General features: G+C 48.5%; 1 protein-coding gene across 2 annotated transcripts in view; it reads left to right on the top strand.

Moving 5' to 3' along the window:
• The first annotated feature begins 1,880 nt into the window (after positions 1-1,880).
• MEMO1 (mediator of cell motility 1) overlaps positions 1,881-16,985 on the top strand; it is a 100,232-nt gene continuing 85,127 nt past the window's right edge. For both annotated transcript variants that reach the window (XR_007500855.1, XM_049784214.1), the window contains exons 1-2: positions 1,881-1,982; positions 2,338-2,415. Coding sequence is in view for 1 of the 2 variants with exons in the window: in XM_049784214.1 (XP_049640171.1) it covers positions 2,355-2,415 (61 nt within the window). In the remaining variant the exon portion in view is untranslated. The remainder of the gene's footprint in view (positions 1,983-2,337; positions 2,416-16,985) is intronic.

Genomic DNA, 16,985 nt, shown 5'->3' with positions numbered 1-16,985 from the left:
CCTGGCTTGGGGGAACCATATGGGACGCCGGGGGATCGAACTGCTGTCCATTCCTTGGCTAGCGCTTGTAAGGCAGGCACCTTACCTCCAGCGCCACCGCCCGGCCCCTAGAAGTACTTTTTTGGGGGGCTTTTAGGCCACACTAGGCGGTGCTAAAGGGTTATTTCAGGCTCTGCACTCAGAAATTACTCTTGGTAGCCTCAGGGCACCATATGGAATGCCGGGATCAAACCTGGTCAGCGGCGTGCAAGGCAAATGTCTGAATAGCTATGCTATTGCTCTGGTCCCAGAAGTATTTTTTTATTAGGGTTTTTGTTGGAATGCAGCTCCTGGCTGCTTTCACGAGTTAGTGGACTTGGTGAGCTCTGCACTTTGGGATCACTTCACTTCCGGTGACATCACAGGGAGCAAACTGGGGTCAGTCAAGTGCAAGGCAAATGCCCTACCACTGTACTATCAGGCCCCATAATTATTATAGATATATTTTTGGGGTCATATCATGTTTCTCAGGGGCCACTCCCTGCAGTAAGAAGTTCAGGTGAAATTGCTGGGCTGGGGCTGGATCCGGATCTCCTGATGCTTTCCAGCTGTAAGTTCTCTCATTCTTTTTTTTTTTTTTTTTTTTTTTTTTGTGGTTTTTGGGTCACACCCGGCAGCGCTCAGGGGTTATTCCTGGCTCCATGCTCAGAAATTCTCCTGGCAGGCACGGGGGACCATATGGGACACCGGGATTCGAACTGATGACCTCCTGCATGAAAGGCAAACACCTTACCTCCATGCTATCTCTCCGGGCCCATCATTCTTAAACTATCCCCGTGGGTGTCCAGAGTGATGGTACAGTGAGGAGGGCACTTGCCTCCCCACTTGTCAGAGGTCAAGGAGGGTTCCACCCCCAGCATCCAAATGACCCCCAGAAGTGCAGAGCCAGAAGTAAGCCCTGAACACTGCCCAGAGTGGTCCCAAACCAACAAAAACCAAGTGCTGGGAAACTCAAAACATTTGTCAGGCAGGTAGGCATCTGCTTTGGACTGGAGCAGGGGTCAGTTAGTGGAAAAGACTAGAAGTGAAAGCAACTTTTTTATTTCACTCCCAATCCAGTTCTCCACGTTTGCAGCCAGGCTCCAGATACTCTGAACAGCTGTGATTCCTGGGGTCCTTTTAGAGGAATTCTTGACTCCTCACACTAGGGGGAGGGGGGATTTCACCGGGGTGGGGTGGGGTGGGGGAAATCAGTCAAAAGAGGGTTGTAATTGCTTCTTAATCTCCTCCAGGCTCTTTCAAACAGATCCCCACGATCCTCTGAACCCCTATCCCAAACCTCCTCTTCCAAAAGAAGAAGAATCACCCAGTCCACAACTGGAGTGAAATGGTGACATGAAGAAGCCCAGGCAGGAAGAAACAAAACAAAACAAAACCAACCTCTCCCCAAATTAGAAAGAAATGCTGACACAGTGTCGGGCCTCTGCAACCCTGTAAAAACACACACACACACACACACCAAATAGGAGCCTGTAGGCACACCCAGAGAGGAGTGCAGGCCAGCCTCCCCGCCTGGGCTTCCCCGGTGGGGCCTTGGGTTGCAGGGGTGAAGTGGGGAGAGGTAGGAGAGACATGAGGGGTCCCCCTGGAGCTCCCCTATAGCCGGGGAGCCAAAAATACCCCCTCCCCCCCCCCCAAAAAAAAACAAAAAACCCCAGCCAGAGGGAGGCTCTGCGACTGCTCCAAGCTCCAAGCTCCAAGCTCCAGCTGCAAGCTCGCCGCGCCCGCCCCTGCGCGCGCGTTGGGCCCGGCGCTCGGGGCGCGGAGCTCGCTCGGGGAGTCGGAGCGCGCACGCGGGCGCTCGGCGGGGCGCGGGCCGGGCATGCTCAGTGGGCAGGCCCGGGCAGGGCAGGGCGGTGCGGCGGCGGCGAGGAGGGAGCGTTGGGCCTTCCCGGGCCGGCGCTGGCCCTGGAGCTGCAGTGGGGGCCGCCGTTGAGCTCAAGGCGCGCGCGGGGGGCTTGGGGGGCCGGGGGCGCGGGGGGAGGACTTGGCCCTGCTTGGGGCTGGGGTGGCTGCTGGGGGCCTGCTCCCCGTCCTCCCATCCCTCCTCCCCATCTCCTCCTCCTCCTCCTCCTCCTCCTCCTCCTCCTCCTCTTCCTCCTCCTCCTCCTCCTCCTCTTCCTCCACCTCCTCCTCCTCCTGCTCCTCCTGGGCCAGCCCGATCCCTTCCCTCCTCCTCCTCCTCCCCTTCCTCCCCTTCCTCCTCCTCCTCTACCTCCTCCCCTTCCTCCTCCTCCTCCTCCTCCTCCGGGCCTGGGCCCGGCCACTCATTCAATTCCTCCCCAATCCCCCACCCAGGCGGCTCCGGCTCCAACATGTCCAACCGAGTGGTGTGCCGCGAAGCCAGCCACGCCGGGAGCTGGTACACGGCCTCAGGTAAGGCCCGAGCCGGGCCCCGAGCCTAGGCCAGGCGCTGGCCCCCGAGTGGGACTCGAACCCGCCACGGGCGAGTGGGTCGACGCGTGCGGGGACAGTCCTGGGCCGGCCTGGGCGGAGGGAGAGTGGCCGTCGGGTTCCTCGACTCACCCCACCCAGGGTGGGGTGGTGAGGGCAACTTGATGAGGGTCCCTAACCCTAACCCACCCACCCCCAGAATCTAGGCCCCCCCAGTCATCCCAAGACCTCTCCAAGCCTGCACACCCCCAAACTCACCACCGACCCCCAAGTCCCCACACCCAGTTCTCTGGGCTCTGGGTGGACATGCCCAGAGAGAAAGGGGGCTGGCTGGACTCGCTTCATCCAAGGAGGGACCTCTAGTTCTCCCACTTTCCCCTCTAAAGGAGAGCGAGGTCCCCCCACTTGCAGAGGGGTGCGCTTTGGAGACTTGGGGGTGCACGTACCGGTGGTGGTGGTGGTGGTGGTGGTGGCGGCCGCGGCCCCGGCCGTGCCATGCCATGCCTCGCCTCGCCTAGTCTAGTCTTGGCTCCCCCGTGGCCTTGGCAGCCCTTTTGTGGCACTTTGCATTGTTCCCGACAAGGTCCGGAGGGGTTCCCCAGGGGTCTGCAGGGGTTTTGAGGGGTTCGGAGGGGCTAGTCACACTTTTCCGGAGCGGCCACCACCCCCGGCCTGGTCCCCCCACTCGCTCTCGGCAGGGCAGCCCCACACCGACCGACCGACCGACCGACCGGGGCAGTCGTGGGTTTTTCGGGGCGGGTTTGGACTGCCGCCTGCACTGTGTCTGGGGGTGTTGGGATGGTGGAACCCAATGCTTTATGGAACCCGTTTTTTTTTTAATGTAAGAAAATGTGCAGGCACTTCCCCTTTCTTGGGGGCGCTTGAGAGATTAGCCAACTCCCCTGGGGTTATTATTATTATTATTTTTATTTATTTATTTTTTGGAGTCACATTTCTGTTAAGTTAACAAAGTTCCAGGGCGATTCCTTCTAGTTCCAAAGGCTTTTTATTTTGGGTGCTTTTTATTGGGGGTGCTTTGAAGAGCCGGCCTCTCCCATCCAGGGCCTGGAAAGGGGTTGGTGGTCTCCGATCTAGTTTTTCTCTTGCAGATAATTAGGGTCACATAGTGGGTTGGTAGGTAAGAAGGTTGGGGGAAGAAAAAGCATTTCTCTGGGTTGCAAAACTATGTTCACTTACTCTTACACTCACACTCATTCTCACCCACCCACCCACCCACCCACCCACTCACTCACTCACTCATGATTGATTGTGCCGGGGACCCCCAAGAATCCTCCCAGCCAAGTAGGTTTGAAACTAAGCAAAGGGCTTTCAGTGGTTCCAGGGGCTTCCCTGGAGAAACTTGAACCCTTAACCAGTGTTAGGTGACTTTTTCTTCTCTGCCTCTGGGGATGTGCCCCAGACTCGTTATAAACCCAGGGTGTGTGTTATGAGGTGGGGGCAGAACAGAACCCAGAAACGACTCGTTATAAACCCAGGGTGTGTGTTATGGGGTGGGGGCAGAACAGAACCCAGAAATGCCGCCATGACCTCTTGGGTGACCTAACTCATTCCTTCTTTTATTAAGAAATGATCTAGGCCTCGCAGGGTTGGTAAATCACCAAGGTTTCCTCCTTCCTGAGTTTTTCTTTTTTTTTTCTGCTTTTTCTTTATTGCCACACCCAGGGGTTGCTCAGGGATCTGGCCAGGCTCAGGTAAACCCCCCACCCTCACGTGGGTGGTGCTGGGGGACAAACCCAATTCAGCCCTGAGCAAGGCACGCCTTGTTTGTAGTAGGCCTTTTTCTAAGGGTTTAGAAAGGGTTGGCTTCTTTTGCCTTTTGTTTTCTTTTTTCTTTTTTGTGGGGGGCACACACTCAAGACTGACTTCTATCTATGCTCAGGATTGACTTCTGGCTCAGGGAGCAGTCATGTGCTCAAGGGACTGTATATAAGAAAAGCATCTTGTCTGCTGTGCTGTGTCTCAGGCTCCTGCATTTTGTATCTTGTACATAAATGTTCTTAATGCTGTTTTGTGGTTTGCATTGACAGGTGATTTGATCTTTTTGGGGGTGGGAGGAAAAGGGGTTTGAATCATGCTAGGCAGTGCTCTGGGGTTACTTCTAGTGGTGCTTGGGGTACCGAGCTCTGTAGCGGGTATGGAACAGGTATGGAGCTAGCCCAGGGGTCATTTCTGGCAATCTTTGGGGGACCATCTATGGTGCATAAAATTGCACCAGGTTCAGCTGTGTTAAGGCAGTTCTCTTTAACTCACCTTACTATCTCTCCGGTCTCAGAGCCTATATTATCTCTTTGACCCTTTGAGAGATTTTGGGGACCAGTTCTTGGGTAGTCAAATAAGTCAGTTTATGTTTGGGCCTGGCAAGACTTCTTCATTATCTTAGATATATGAAGACCCCTTTAGTCCCCTCAAACTCTGTGTGATCCTCCGTCTTTTTCTTTTTTTTGGTTTTTGGGCCACACCCGTTTGATGCTCAGGGGTTACTCCTGGCTATACGCTCAGAAGTTGCTCCTGGCTTGGGGGACCATATGGGACACCGGGGGATCGAACCCCGGTCCGTCCTAGGCTAGTGCTGGCAAGGCAGGCACCTTACCTTTAGCGCCACCGCCCGGCCCCAATCTTTTTCTTAATCATATGTAAAAGTCACAACAGTGGACATTTGAAGTTTCTGATTTCCTTACATTCTGGATGAAGTCCATATTGACATCTTGGAAATGTGAATTCTTATCATTCTTAAAAACAAAACAAAATGGGGCCTGAGCAGTGGCTCAAGCGTTAGAGCATCTGCCTTGCATGCCCTAACCTAGGATGGACCGCACTTTGAACCTGTGGCAGTAGTGATTTCTGAGCTTGGAGCCAGGAGTAACCCCTGAATGTCACAGGTGTGGCCCAAAAAGCAAAAAAACAAAAAACAAAAAACCCCAAAACAAAAAAACCCAACACAACAAAACCCAAAACCTTAGCCCTAGAACCCTAGATATGTCTCCAAGGACTTTGGGGGATGGCTGATCAAGTTTTTATTTGTAAATGTGAATTTTTTATTTTTTTATCTTTAGTTTTGGGGCCATACTCAATGGTGTTCAGGGATATTCCTTCTGGTGGTGCTTGGGGGACCATATAGGATGCTGAAGATTGAACCTGGGCGCACCACATGACCTATCATCCACTGTGCTTCCATTCACTCTGGCCCCTGACTTTTTATTTTTTTAATGAAATTGAATTAAAATGAATTTTTGGGGCCACTCTTGGCAGTGCTCAGGGCTTACTAACGCATGGCTCTGTGCTCAGAGATGATTCCTGGTGGGGCTCTGGGGGCAATATGAAATGTTGGGGATTGAACCTTGGTCTGATCTGCTACCTGCAAGACAGTACCCTCCCTGTTGTAATATTGTTTCAGCTCCGAATGTGACTTTACATTTGAGTAATCAATGAGGGTGAATTTTGATCCACCTGGGTATAAAAACTTAATTTGCGTTTTAAAAAGAAGTGAAGTAAGCATAGACTCACTCTATCCATTTTTTGGTGTTTAATTTTTTGGGGGGGGGGGTTTGGGTCACATCCGGCAGCACTCAGGGGTTACTCCTGGCTCTACGCTCAAAAATTGCCCCTGGCAGGCTCGGGGGACCAAATGGGATGCTGGGATTTGAATCACCGTCTTTCTGCTCGCAAGGAAACGCCTTACCTCCATGCTATCTCTCCGGCCCCAGGTGTTTAATATTATTCTATTATGTTTGCATTTCGTGGACCATTGGAAAAATCCTCCTTGTAGTATTATTATTTTCAAAGTAGACTAATGCCTGATAATGCAAGTATTAGGTAGATGTGCTTGTAGATGGCCATTCTGGGGTTCTTACAGCAGATTAAACTTTGAATTACTGAAATAAGTGAAGTCCCATTTGCTTCAGATACTTAGCTAGTTTGGCAGAGAAAATGTGTGTTCTGTACGTATGTGGTACATGTATGTATACCTGTATGGCATTTTAAATTTTTATTTACTTTTTTTGGGAGGGCCACACCTGGTGGCTGTCAGAGGTAACTCCTGGCTCTGCACTCAGAAATTGCTCTTGGGAGGCTCAGGAGCCTATGTGGGATGCTGGGGATTGAACCTTGGTCAGTTGGGTGCAGACAAATGCTTTCCCCGCTGTGCTGTCACTACCTGGCTCTAAGTCTTTCTTTTCTGAAGGGGCTGGACTGGACTTGCTCAGGACTTTATCCTGGCTCTGTGCTCAGAGGACTGACCATATGTTGTGCCAGGGATCAAGCCAGGATCAGCAGCATATAGGGCCAGTGCCTTAACCCCTGTACTATCTTGGTGTTATCTCCGTGTACTATCTCCTGTGTTCAATTTTTATTTTTTATTTTTTTGGTTTTTGGGCCACACCAGTGACGCTCAGGGTTTACTCCTGGCTATGTGCTCAGAAATCGCTCCTGGCTTGGGGGACCATATGGGACGCCTGGAATCGAACTGCGGTTCATCCTAGGTCAGCTGCGTGCAAGGCAAACGCCCTAGCACTGTGCCACCGCTCCAGCCTCTCCTGTGCTCTGTTTTTTTTTTTTTTTTCCCTGCGTTCAGTTTTTATTGGCCCATTACGATGTGGTAGCTTCATTGGCAGAGGTAGTCCCTGCCTTAACTAGAATTGACTTTTGGTCTTTTGGTGAAAACATCCGGAGTGAAACATTGTATGTCTGAAACTTCATCATGAATAACTTTGTAGTTTCATGGCGCTCAAAAAAAAAAAAAAAAAATCAATAAAGGAATTGGCCTTTGACCTCCTTTTTTTTCTTTTGAGCCACAATTGGTGCTCAGGGCCTATACCTGGGCAGGTACTTGAGGGCCTTTGGGATGTTGGGGTCCTGGTGAATGAATGGAAGTTAGAGATAAGTTGAAAAAAAAAATAAACGGGCCCGAGAGATAGCACAACGGCTTTGCCTTGCAAGCAGCTGATCCAGGACCAAAGGTGGTTGGTTCGAATCCCGGTGTCCCACAGGGTCCCCCAGGGTCCCCCGTGCCTGCCAGGAGCTATTTCTGAGCAGATAGCCAGGAGTGACCCCTGAGCACCGCTGGGTGTGGCTCAAAAACCAAAAAAAAACAACAAAAAAAAAAACAAAAAAAAAAAACCGACTTGCCTGCTAAGTTTGTGCCCCAGCTAGTTTACTTAGAATCTAGGTCTTAGATCTTCCTGGCCCCTGGATTTCACCTGTTATTTATTTATTTATTTATTTATTTATTTATTTATTTATTTATTTATTTATTTATTTATTTAATTTTTTGGGCCACACCTGGTTGATATTCAAGATACTCCTGACTCAGACTCAGCGTTCAGGAGTTTATTCCTGGTGTTTTTCAGGGAACGATATGGAATGTTAGGGATCGAACTTGGGTATAGGCAAATGCCTTACCTACTGTGCTATCACTCTAGCCCGGATTTCACTTTTTATTTATTTATTTTTATTTTATTTTGGTTTTTGGGCCAAACCTGGCGGTGCTCAGGGTTTACTCCTGGCTCTACGCTCAGAAATTACTCTTGGCAGGCTCGGGGGACCCTATAATGCTGGGGATTGAATTCGGGTTGGCCACATGCATGGCAGACACCCTACCCATTGTGCTATCTATTGCTCAGGCTCATCGATATTGCTTTTTTTTTTTGTTTGTTTGTTTTGGGTTTTGGGTCACACCCGGCTGAGCTCAGGGGTTAGTCCTGAGCTCTATGCTCAGAAATCGCTCCTGGCAGGCTCGGGAGACCATATGGAATGCTGGGATTCGAACCACCGTCCTTCTGCATGCAAGGCAAATGCCCTACCTCCATGCTATTTCTCTGGCTCCCTTATATGGCATTTTCAGGACAACTGATGGGCCTAGAATTTTTACTTTGGGGGGTTGGAGGCCTTTCCACAGCCATGCCCTAATGTATGCAAGATCTAGTGAGAGTAGTGTATTGGGGGAGTTTATGCATGAGCCCAAGGAGAATTAAACTGGGCATTTGCAAAGGTCTGAATGCTCCTTGAATACTGCTGGGTGTGGGTCTCCTCAACTCCCCCTGCCCCCTAAGTTGGATATGTATAGTGAGATACTGTGAATGTTCTGCAGCCTCCAGGTTAGATCTAGCCCGTCGGCAGTCAGGGCCAGCGAGGCTTGGTCCAGGGAGGACAATTATGTGAACTACGTGTTAGGAAAACGAATCTCTTAGGAAGGTTAATCCTCACTTTTGTGTGTAATACAGCAGGGACCCAGCAGGGACCCACAGACTCAACTGGTCCAAAGCCTGGAACCTGCCTGTGGCCTCTTTCAGGGTAAAGTTTACAAGCCAGTAATGATTATAAGTTTTTCAAAGGGCTTAAGAAACCCAAACCAAGAAGTTATAGAGTCTGTATGTGGCCTGCAAGCCTAAACTTTTTTTATTTTATTTTATTTTTTTGGCTCTCGGGGCCACACCCAGCGCCACTCAGGAGTTGCTCCTGGCTCTGCACTCAGAAATCTCTCCTGGCAGGCTTAGTGACCACATGAGATGACAGGGATTGAACCCAGGCCGGTTGTGTGCAAGGCAAACACCCTACCTGCTGGGCTAGCACTCTGATCCCTATATTTTTTATTTGGCCCTAAGGAAAATGTCTCTAATCCCACTGGTTTGTGTTTGTGTGTTAGTGTGTTAGTGTTTGTCTAAGTGTTTGTGTGTTAGTGTTTGTCTAAGTGTGACCTTCAGACCAGAATGTCACCATAGTGTAGCTTTCAATCCACATTTGTTGCAACTGTTATTTGGTAATTTCAGGACAGTGCAACTGCCTTATAACTGGTCATTTCGTTGGCCTTGTCCCCTAAATATTCTCTCAATTCTCTCTGAGCCCCCCTCTCCTTTTTATTTTTATTTTTATTTTTTGCTTAAACCTTGCCCATCTCTCTTGCCTGGTGGAGAAGGTCTAAGTTTCATGACTTGGCAGCTTCTGTGTTTTGGCTACTTCCTCTTCCCATCCCAGTTCTTGCTGTAACCACCCTGAAGCAGTATCTAGCAGCTGTCTCGTTTCTTTAAATACACCAGAGCTGTTTCTTATCACCGCATTTATTCAGGCTGTGTCCTCCGGTGGATGCTTGGATGACTCCCTTACAAGACTCAGGTGTTTGGGGTCTAGAGGGATGGCACAGTGGGTAGTAGGTAGGGCATTTGCTTTGCATGCGGCTGACCCAGGTTTGATTCCCGGCATCCCATATGATCCCCACTCCCCCCCAGCACCCGCCAGGAATGAGTCCTGAGCAGGAGAGGCAGGAGTAACTCCTGAGCACCTCTGGGTATGGCTCCCCCCCAAAGAAAAATGAGCTCAGGTGTTCACATACCCAAGAAGTCTGTCTGTGGTACCATGTCCTCCCTGTCCCGGCTTGTTTTGATGTTTCTTTGTATCCCCATAATTGCCTGTGTTCCTGTCGTACTTAAGAACTTGGGGTTGGAGATTTATTTATTTATTTATTTATTTATTTATTGTTTTGGGGCTATACCTGGAGATGCTTAGGGGTTACTCCTAGCTCTGCACTCAGAAATCACTCCTGGCAAACTCGGGGGACCTTATGGGATGCTGTTAATTGAACCTGGGCCCCCATTGCAAGGTAAACGCTCTACCACTGTGCTATCTCTCTGGCCTCAGGGGATTGCAGCTTTAATAGAGCAGGGAGTGCACTTGCCTTGCAAACAACTGACCTGGAATCAATCATTCCTCCAACCAAATGTTACTAGGGTATTATGTACACCTTATGATTATACCTTATCATTACTGGTGTTATAGGACTGGAATCCACCAAATGATCTTGTGCTTTTTTACCTACTGGGCAGGGCAAGGACTGACTTCTCTGACCTTACTCAAGATGAATGATTTTCCAAATACAGCATTTCTGGTTTCTTTTTATGTTTTTTTTTTTTTTTTTTTTTTTGCCACACCTGGCAGTGCTCAGAGGTTACCACTGGCTCTGCATTTAGAAGTTACTTCTGGCAGGCTTATTGCCCTGCCCTTAAATCCAGCATTTCTTTTTTTGGGTGTGTGTGTGTTTGGGTCACACCCTGCAGCGCTCAGGCGTTACTCCAGGCTCTTTGCTCAAAATTTGCTCCTGGCGGGCCCAGAGAGATACCACAGGGGCATTTGCCTTGCAAGCAGCAGATCCAGGACCAAAGGTGGTTGGTTCGAATCCCGGTGTCCCATATGGTCCCCCGTGCCTGCCAGGAGCTATTTTGAGCAGATAGCCAGGAGTAATGCCTGAGCACCGCTGGGTGTGGCCCAAAAACCAAAAAAAAAATTTGCTCCTGGCATGCTCAGGGGGACCATATGTGATGCTGGGAATCAAACACAGGTCCGTCCTGAGCCGGCTGTGTGCAAGGCAAACACCCTACCACTGTGCTATCGCTCCGGCCCCCAAATCTAGCATTTCTGATGTGTATCTTAGTTGCAATTTTACTTTTTATATTGGGTGTATGTCTGTATATATTTATATTTTTTGTTTGGTTTACTGCCTCTGTGCTTAGGTGACATGTAGGGTTCAAGGGATTGAACCTGGTCAGCTGTGTACAAGGCAGACACCTTACCCGCTGTATTCTTGTTCCGACCCATGTCTGCATTTATTTTTAAAACTTGGTTGGATGTCAACAAGAATGAAGCAAACATTGTCAAAGAAGCAAACATTGAGATCATTGCTTGATTACCTCTGTTTTTCTCACTTTCCTTCCTTTTCCTGAGACATGCAATTTCCAGGTCAAAGTCAGCATTTTTCTCTGCTTAGCTTGCAGTTTATATTATCTGCTGCTTTAAAAAATTTTTTTTATATTAATAAGTTTTTAAATCATTCTACAGACAACAAATAGGGACCAAGGCGATAGCATGCAGCTGACCCAGGTTCCATCCCTGGCATCCCATATGGTTGCGGGAGCCTGCCAGGGTCAATTTCTGAGTGCAGAGCCAGGAGTAACCACTGGGCGTCACTGGGTGTGACCCAAAAACCAAAAAATGAAATAAAGACAACCAAGTCTTGGCCTTCTGCAAGTGTTTCTCATAGGTACACTATATGTGTGTGTAATCTGCATCCTAAGGGCTGTCAGAAGGATGCTCCATAAGTATGCTACGGGCTTGAGGCTGTGTTCATTGCTGGGTGTGGAATCTGTGGCTCTGAAAGAAAGGTTGAGTGAGTAATTTATTTAAGATCCATTCATTGTCCTTCCACTGTAACTTTACCTTGTCCTCTTTCTTTGCATCTTTGTTCTCATAATTAAAAATAAAATAATTAGGGGCCGGGAAGGTGGCGCTGGAGATAAGGTGTCTGCCTTGTAAGCGCTACCAAGGAACGGACCGAGGTTCGATCCCCCGGCGTCCCATATGGTCCCCCCAAGCCAGGGGCGATTTCTGAGCACATAGCCAGGAGTAACCCCTGAGCGTCAAACGGGTGTGGCCCAAAAACCAAAAAAAAAAAAAAAAAAAAACAAAGAAAATAAAATAATTAAAAAAAAATCTAAATGTACAATCATATGAGAGCAGTTAAATAAATCTTAGTTCCATGAGCAATTATTAGATATGGAAGGTCTAAAATCAGATTTTTTTTTTTTTGGTTTTTGGGCCACACCCAGTAACGCTCAGGGGTTACTCCTGGCTATGTGCTCAGAAGTTGCTCCTGGCTTGGGGGACCATATGGGACACCGGGGGATCGAACCGCGGTCCGTCCAAGGTTAGCGTAGGCAAGGCAGGCACCTTACCTTTAGCGCCACCGCCCGGCCCCCTAAAATCAGATTTTTTAAATCCTGGAACTGAGACTCACAAGCTGTAAAATTTTTTTATTTTATTTAAATTCCTTATTTATAAATGGATATAAATATAATACATGTTGACTGCTGGAAAAAACAAACTTAGCTAGGTCATCGTTCTAATAGCTAGAAAAGAAAAGTTTATGACTTCACAATAAAAATATCAATCTCTTTTTCTTTAAAAAAAAAAAAAAGATCCATTCAGTGAGTCGAAGAGCCAGTCAGACTCGAAAGCAAGCCGGGGTTGAGTTGAGCATTAGTGATAGGAAGGCGGGTATGACTAGAGTCTGCCCAAGACTCCAGAACTTTTCTTGCCCATTTTGCTTTATCTTACTCTCTTTATCTTTACTCTCTCTGGTCACTTCACTCACATTTCCAAAGTGTCACCTATGGTTTTGAAGGCAGTTTCTCATGGACTGTTCTTTATTTCTTTTTTGGGGGGGTTGGGGGGGGGTCCACATCTGGCAGTACTCAGGGTTCCTTCTGGCTCTGTGCTCAGAAGTCACTCCAGATTCAGGGGACCATATGGGATACCGGGGATTGAACCTGGGTCGTCCCTGTGCAAGGCAAACGCCCTACCTACTGTACTATCTATCCAGCTTCTCATGTTCTGATTCGCAGGGTAATCTGATGAGGTGGTGGAGGCGCCACCGTGGGATAGGCTGCATTGCTTCTCCCCTCTTGACTGTCTTGTGGAGGAGGGACCCCCCTCAAAAGACAAAGGGGGAGAGAGGAGAGACAGAGAGTGACAGAGAGAGGAGAGAGAGAGGAGAGAAGAGAGAGGAGAAGAGAGAGGAGAAAAGGCTGAATCATGTTACTAGTAAAAGGTACAGACAGATTTGATGCAGGGTTTTTGCCTCAACCCTGCCTGTTGTCTCTGTTGATGGAAACGGCAGTGTCCGAATGAAGGGAAATAGTTTGGAAATCAGGAAGCATCCCCAAACTGTTAGAATGATAGATTAGAAGAGCAAACCAGAACTTAAAGCTTTCTGAATTTTGAACATTACTCAGATCATGAAACTACTGACAAGGGAATTTGTACATTTTAACTAGGCTAACCTTCCATTTGAATTGGGGCCTAGAGGAAAAAAAACAACAAAACAACCAAACCCACCCAAAACAAATAAAATAATCAACTTGGTGAGGTTTTGTTGAACAGCCAGTGAGCCTGCATTTATTTTTATATTTTTAATTTATTTATGTTTTTATTGATTGATTGACTCTTGGGCCACACCTGGCAGCTCTCAGGGGTTACTCCTGGCTCTGCCCTGCAGATTGGGGGTCCATATGGGAAGCTGGGAATTGAACTGGATGGATCCATCCCTGGTTGGCTGCATGCAAAGCAAATGCCCTACCACTGTGCTATCTCTCCTGCCCCAGGGAGTCTGCATTTAAATAAACTCCAGTTTTCCTGTGGAACAAAAAAACTGCTGGGTTGACTAGACTACCAGCCACTGCTAGGTTGACCCAATGTATAGTAGGAATCTAAGTGGTGGGGGAAAAGCGATTAAAGAAGGTAGATAAATAAGTAAGACATGTTGTATATAGATGGAGGAAGCGCTGTGGCAACCTTAGAAGTGTTATAGGATAAAGAGCGAAATTCTGAAATTTTCAGTACACCAGCAAGGGAAGACCTCCCAGAAATGAAGCTGAAGTGAAGCCTGCAAGTGTTGGGAAGAATAAGGATCACAGGGCTGGGACTAGGGCTGTGTGGGCGGGAGTCCAGGTTGGGAACCCAGTGGACAAGCAGTGTTTGCATCCTACATGAATTTTGGCTGGAGCAGATTCTGTTGGAGGATGAAGATCATTGTAGCTGGAATGGGAGCAATGAACTGGGAGAAGAGAGTCTGATAGCAGGGAAGGCAGTGAGTGTCTACAAGGGTGAACTGGGAAGATATGCTTCCCTTTTATTTTGAGACTTTTTTTTTGGGGGGGTGGGGCCCACACCCAGCAGTGCTCTTGGGTTACTCCTGGCTCTGCGCTCAGGGGACACTCCTGGTGGTACTCAGGATGCCAGGGATCGAACCTAGCTCAGCTACGTGCAAGGCATACACCCAACCTGCTGTGCTGTCGTCACGGTCCTTATTTTGAGATTCTTTTTTATGTTTTGGGGCCACCTCCCAATGATGCTTAGGGCTTAGCCTGATAGGTCATGGGGACTCTGGGATGCTGGAGGTTCAACCAGGCTGGCCATAATACAACCTCTCTTCAGCCTTGCTGGATTCTTTTCTTGAGTTATTTTGCATTGTGAGTTAAAATACTTTCCAATGACATGTTTTGGATACTTTGGCTTTTTGTTTGTTTGTTTTGTTTTGTTTTTTGGGCCACACCTGGTGACTGCTCAGGGGTTTACTCCTGGCTCTGCGCTCAGAAATTGCTCCTGGCTTGGGGGACCATATGGGAACCCAGATCCGTCTTGGGTCAGCTGCATGCAAGGCAAATGCCCTACCGCTGCACCATTGCTCCGGCTCCTACTTTTTATTTTTTGTGTCTTGGGATTCTATTTTAGTTCTCTGGTCCAAAGAAGTTTGATTATTACCTGCCTTTCAATCATATCATTTTTTTTTTTTTTTTGGTTTTTCAGGCCACACCCGTTTGATGTTCAGGGGTTACTCCTGGCTAAGCACTCAGAAATTGCCCCTGGCTTGGGGGGGGACCATATGGGACGCCGGGGGATCGAACCGAGGTCATGATCTTTCCTTGGCTAGCGCTTGCAAGGCGCTACCTTACCTCTAGCGCCACCTCGCCGGCTCCCAATCGTACCATTTTTATTTCTTTTTTTTTCTGGGCTATCCCTGGTAGTGTTCCTGGTGACCCTCACACACAGACACAGACACCCAAAGACACTCATACACACACCCACACCCATATATTGTCTCTTCAGCCTCCATCAGTTGTGACTCTCTACAGTACTTGCCTTGCAATTGCTATTATTAGAAGGTTCAGACAGGTAACAAGAGAATTGAATGTTGAGTTGGAGAATCACTTGACTGACTGCCCTTGGAGCACTGACTCATGAGTAGGGCGAGTCCAGAGAGAGGGGAGCACTGCACGGGGGTGGGAGAGACGCTTGGATGGATGGAAACATCCAGTGGAGGCGGTAAGAAGTGGCTGGTTCCTGGGAATATTTTACAGGCAGGGCTGAAAGGTTTTGCTGACTGAAAACTTGCTTTGGAGTAAGGAGGGGAATGAGGCTGTCTGTAGTTTGGGGGGCTGGTGCCATGGCTGCTCTTAGCTCTCAGGGGCTTGCTCCCAGCTCTCTTTGGGGGACTCTGCAGTGATGAGATTCTAACCTGGGTCTCCAGCCTGTTGATTTGTCTCTGGATCCCAGGATGTGGCTTGTTTAGGACTTAACCCTGAGAAGTTGCAAAAATGGATTTGCTACTGCCTAAGAGGGAAAATGTTTCTTCAGAAAATTCAATTGGGAGGAGAAAGTTTGATCTATTTTGGTTTGTTAGACCTGTTTGTTTACCATCTTAGAAAAATGGGCATTGTGGTCTGGAGTTCAGGGCTGATGCCTAGATTGGAGGTATGACATAGTGGTACTGTTATTCCATGGATTAGTAGCTTTGTGCTCAGGAATCACTCTTGGAGAACTTGGGTTACCACCTGGGGTGCTGGAAATTGAACCTGGATCAAACACCCTTCCCACTGTGCCATTGCTTCAGCCCAGATCAAGAATTTTTGTTTGTTTTTGTTTGTTTTTGGGCCACCCCTGGCAGTGCTCAGGGGTTACTCCTGTCTCTGTGCTCAGAAATCACTCATGGCAGGCTCGGGGGACCATTTGGGATGCCGGGGATCAAACCAGGGTCCTTCCTGAGTTGACCGCTTGCAAAGCCCATACCCTACAGCTGTGCTATCACTCTAGCCCCTGATCTAGAGTTTCTTAACATGGTCCCCCAGGATTATTCCACAGGTGAAATATTGAGTAAATGGCGGAATTGGGATGGGGTGGAGGGGGTGAGGCGAGCAGGAGACTTGGGGGCTAACCAGCAAGACAAAAGACCACAGGAAAAAAATCAAGGTCGGAAGGGGGGGAAAAGCCTCATGTCTAGAAAACATCTGCATAGGAATGAGAGTCTCTAGAAAAAAAAACACCAAAAAACCCCAAAAGAATCCAGGGGCAAGTGGGGGCTGTGTGGGGCTGTGTGGGTGTGCAAGTGGGGTGTGTGCTGCCAGGGACAGATGACAGGGCCTTATCCAGGCAGGGCACATGTTCTACCACTGAACCACGTCCCAACCCACACACAATAGACATGCCTCATGGCTGATTTCATGGTCTGGCTTACTTAGTTCTGGGTGCATTGGGTAAACTCTTTTATTTATTTATTTATTTTTTTTACTTTGCTTTTGGGCCACACCCGGCCACACTCTGGTTACTCCTGGCTCTGTGCTCAGAAATCACTCCTGGCAGGTTCCGAGGGACCCTATGGGATGCCAGGAGTCTAATCCCGGTCTGCCATGTGCAAGGCAAAACACCCTCCCTGCTGTGCTATGGCTCTGGCCCCATAAAATCATTTTGTTTCCTGGAGAGGTGGGAGAAAATGCCCTAAATGTTACTGAAGTGTTTCTTATTTAATATCTGCAAAATTTATTCAGCCTTTCATGGTTGTTACTTAAAAATGTCACACACTTTTCCATCTTTGTCAGGGTTCCCAAGATTGTCTTCAGAATAAATGATTGCCCAGGACTTTAGGAAAGTTATTAATACTTACAGTTGATGGTTGGATCAAAGGACTTATTAAAGGGCTGAAGTGATAGCATAGC

This window comes from Suncus etruscus, chromosome 12, assembly GCF_024139225.1.
Source record: "Suncus etruscus isolate mSunEtr1 chromosome 12, mSunEtr1.pri.cur, whole genome shotgun sequence".
NCBI classification, from domain to species: Eukaryota; Metazoa; Chordata; class Mammalia; order Eulipotyphla; family Soricidae; genus Suncus; species Suncus etruscus.
The sequence above is the reverse complement of the archived record's forward strand: the minus strand, read 5'-3'. Positions and strand labels throughout refer to the sequence as shown.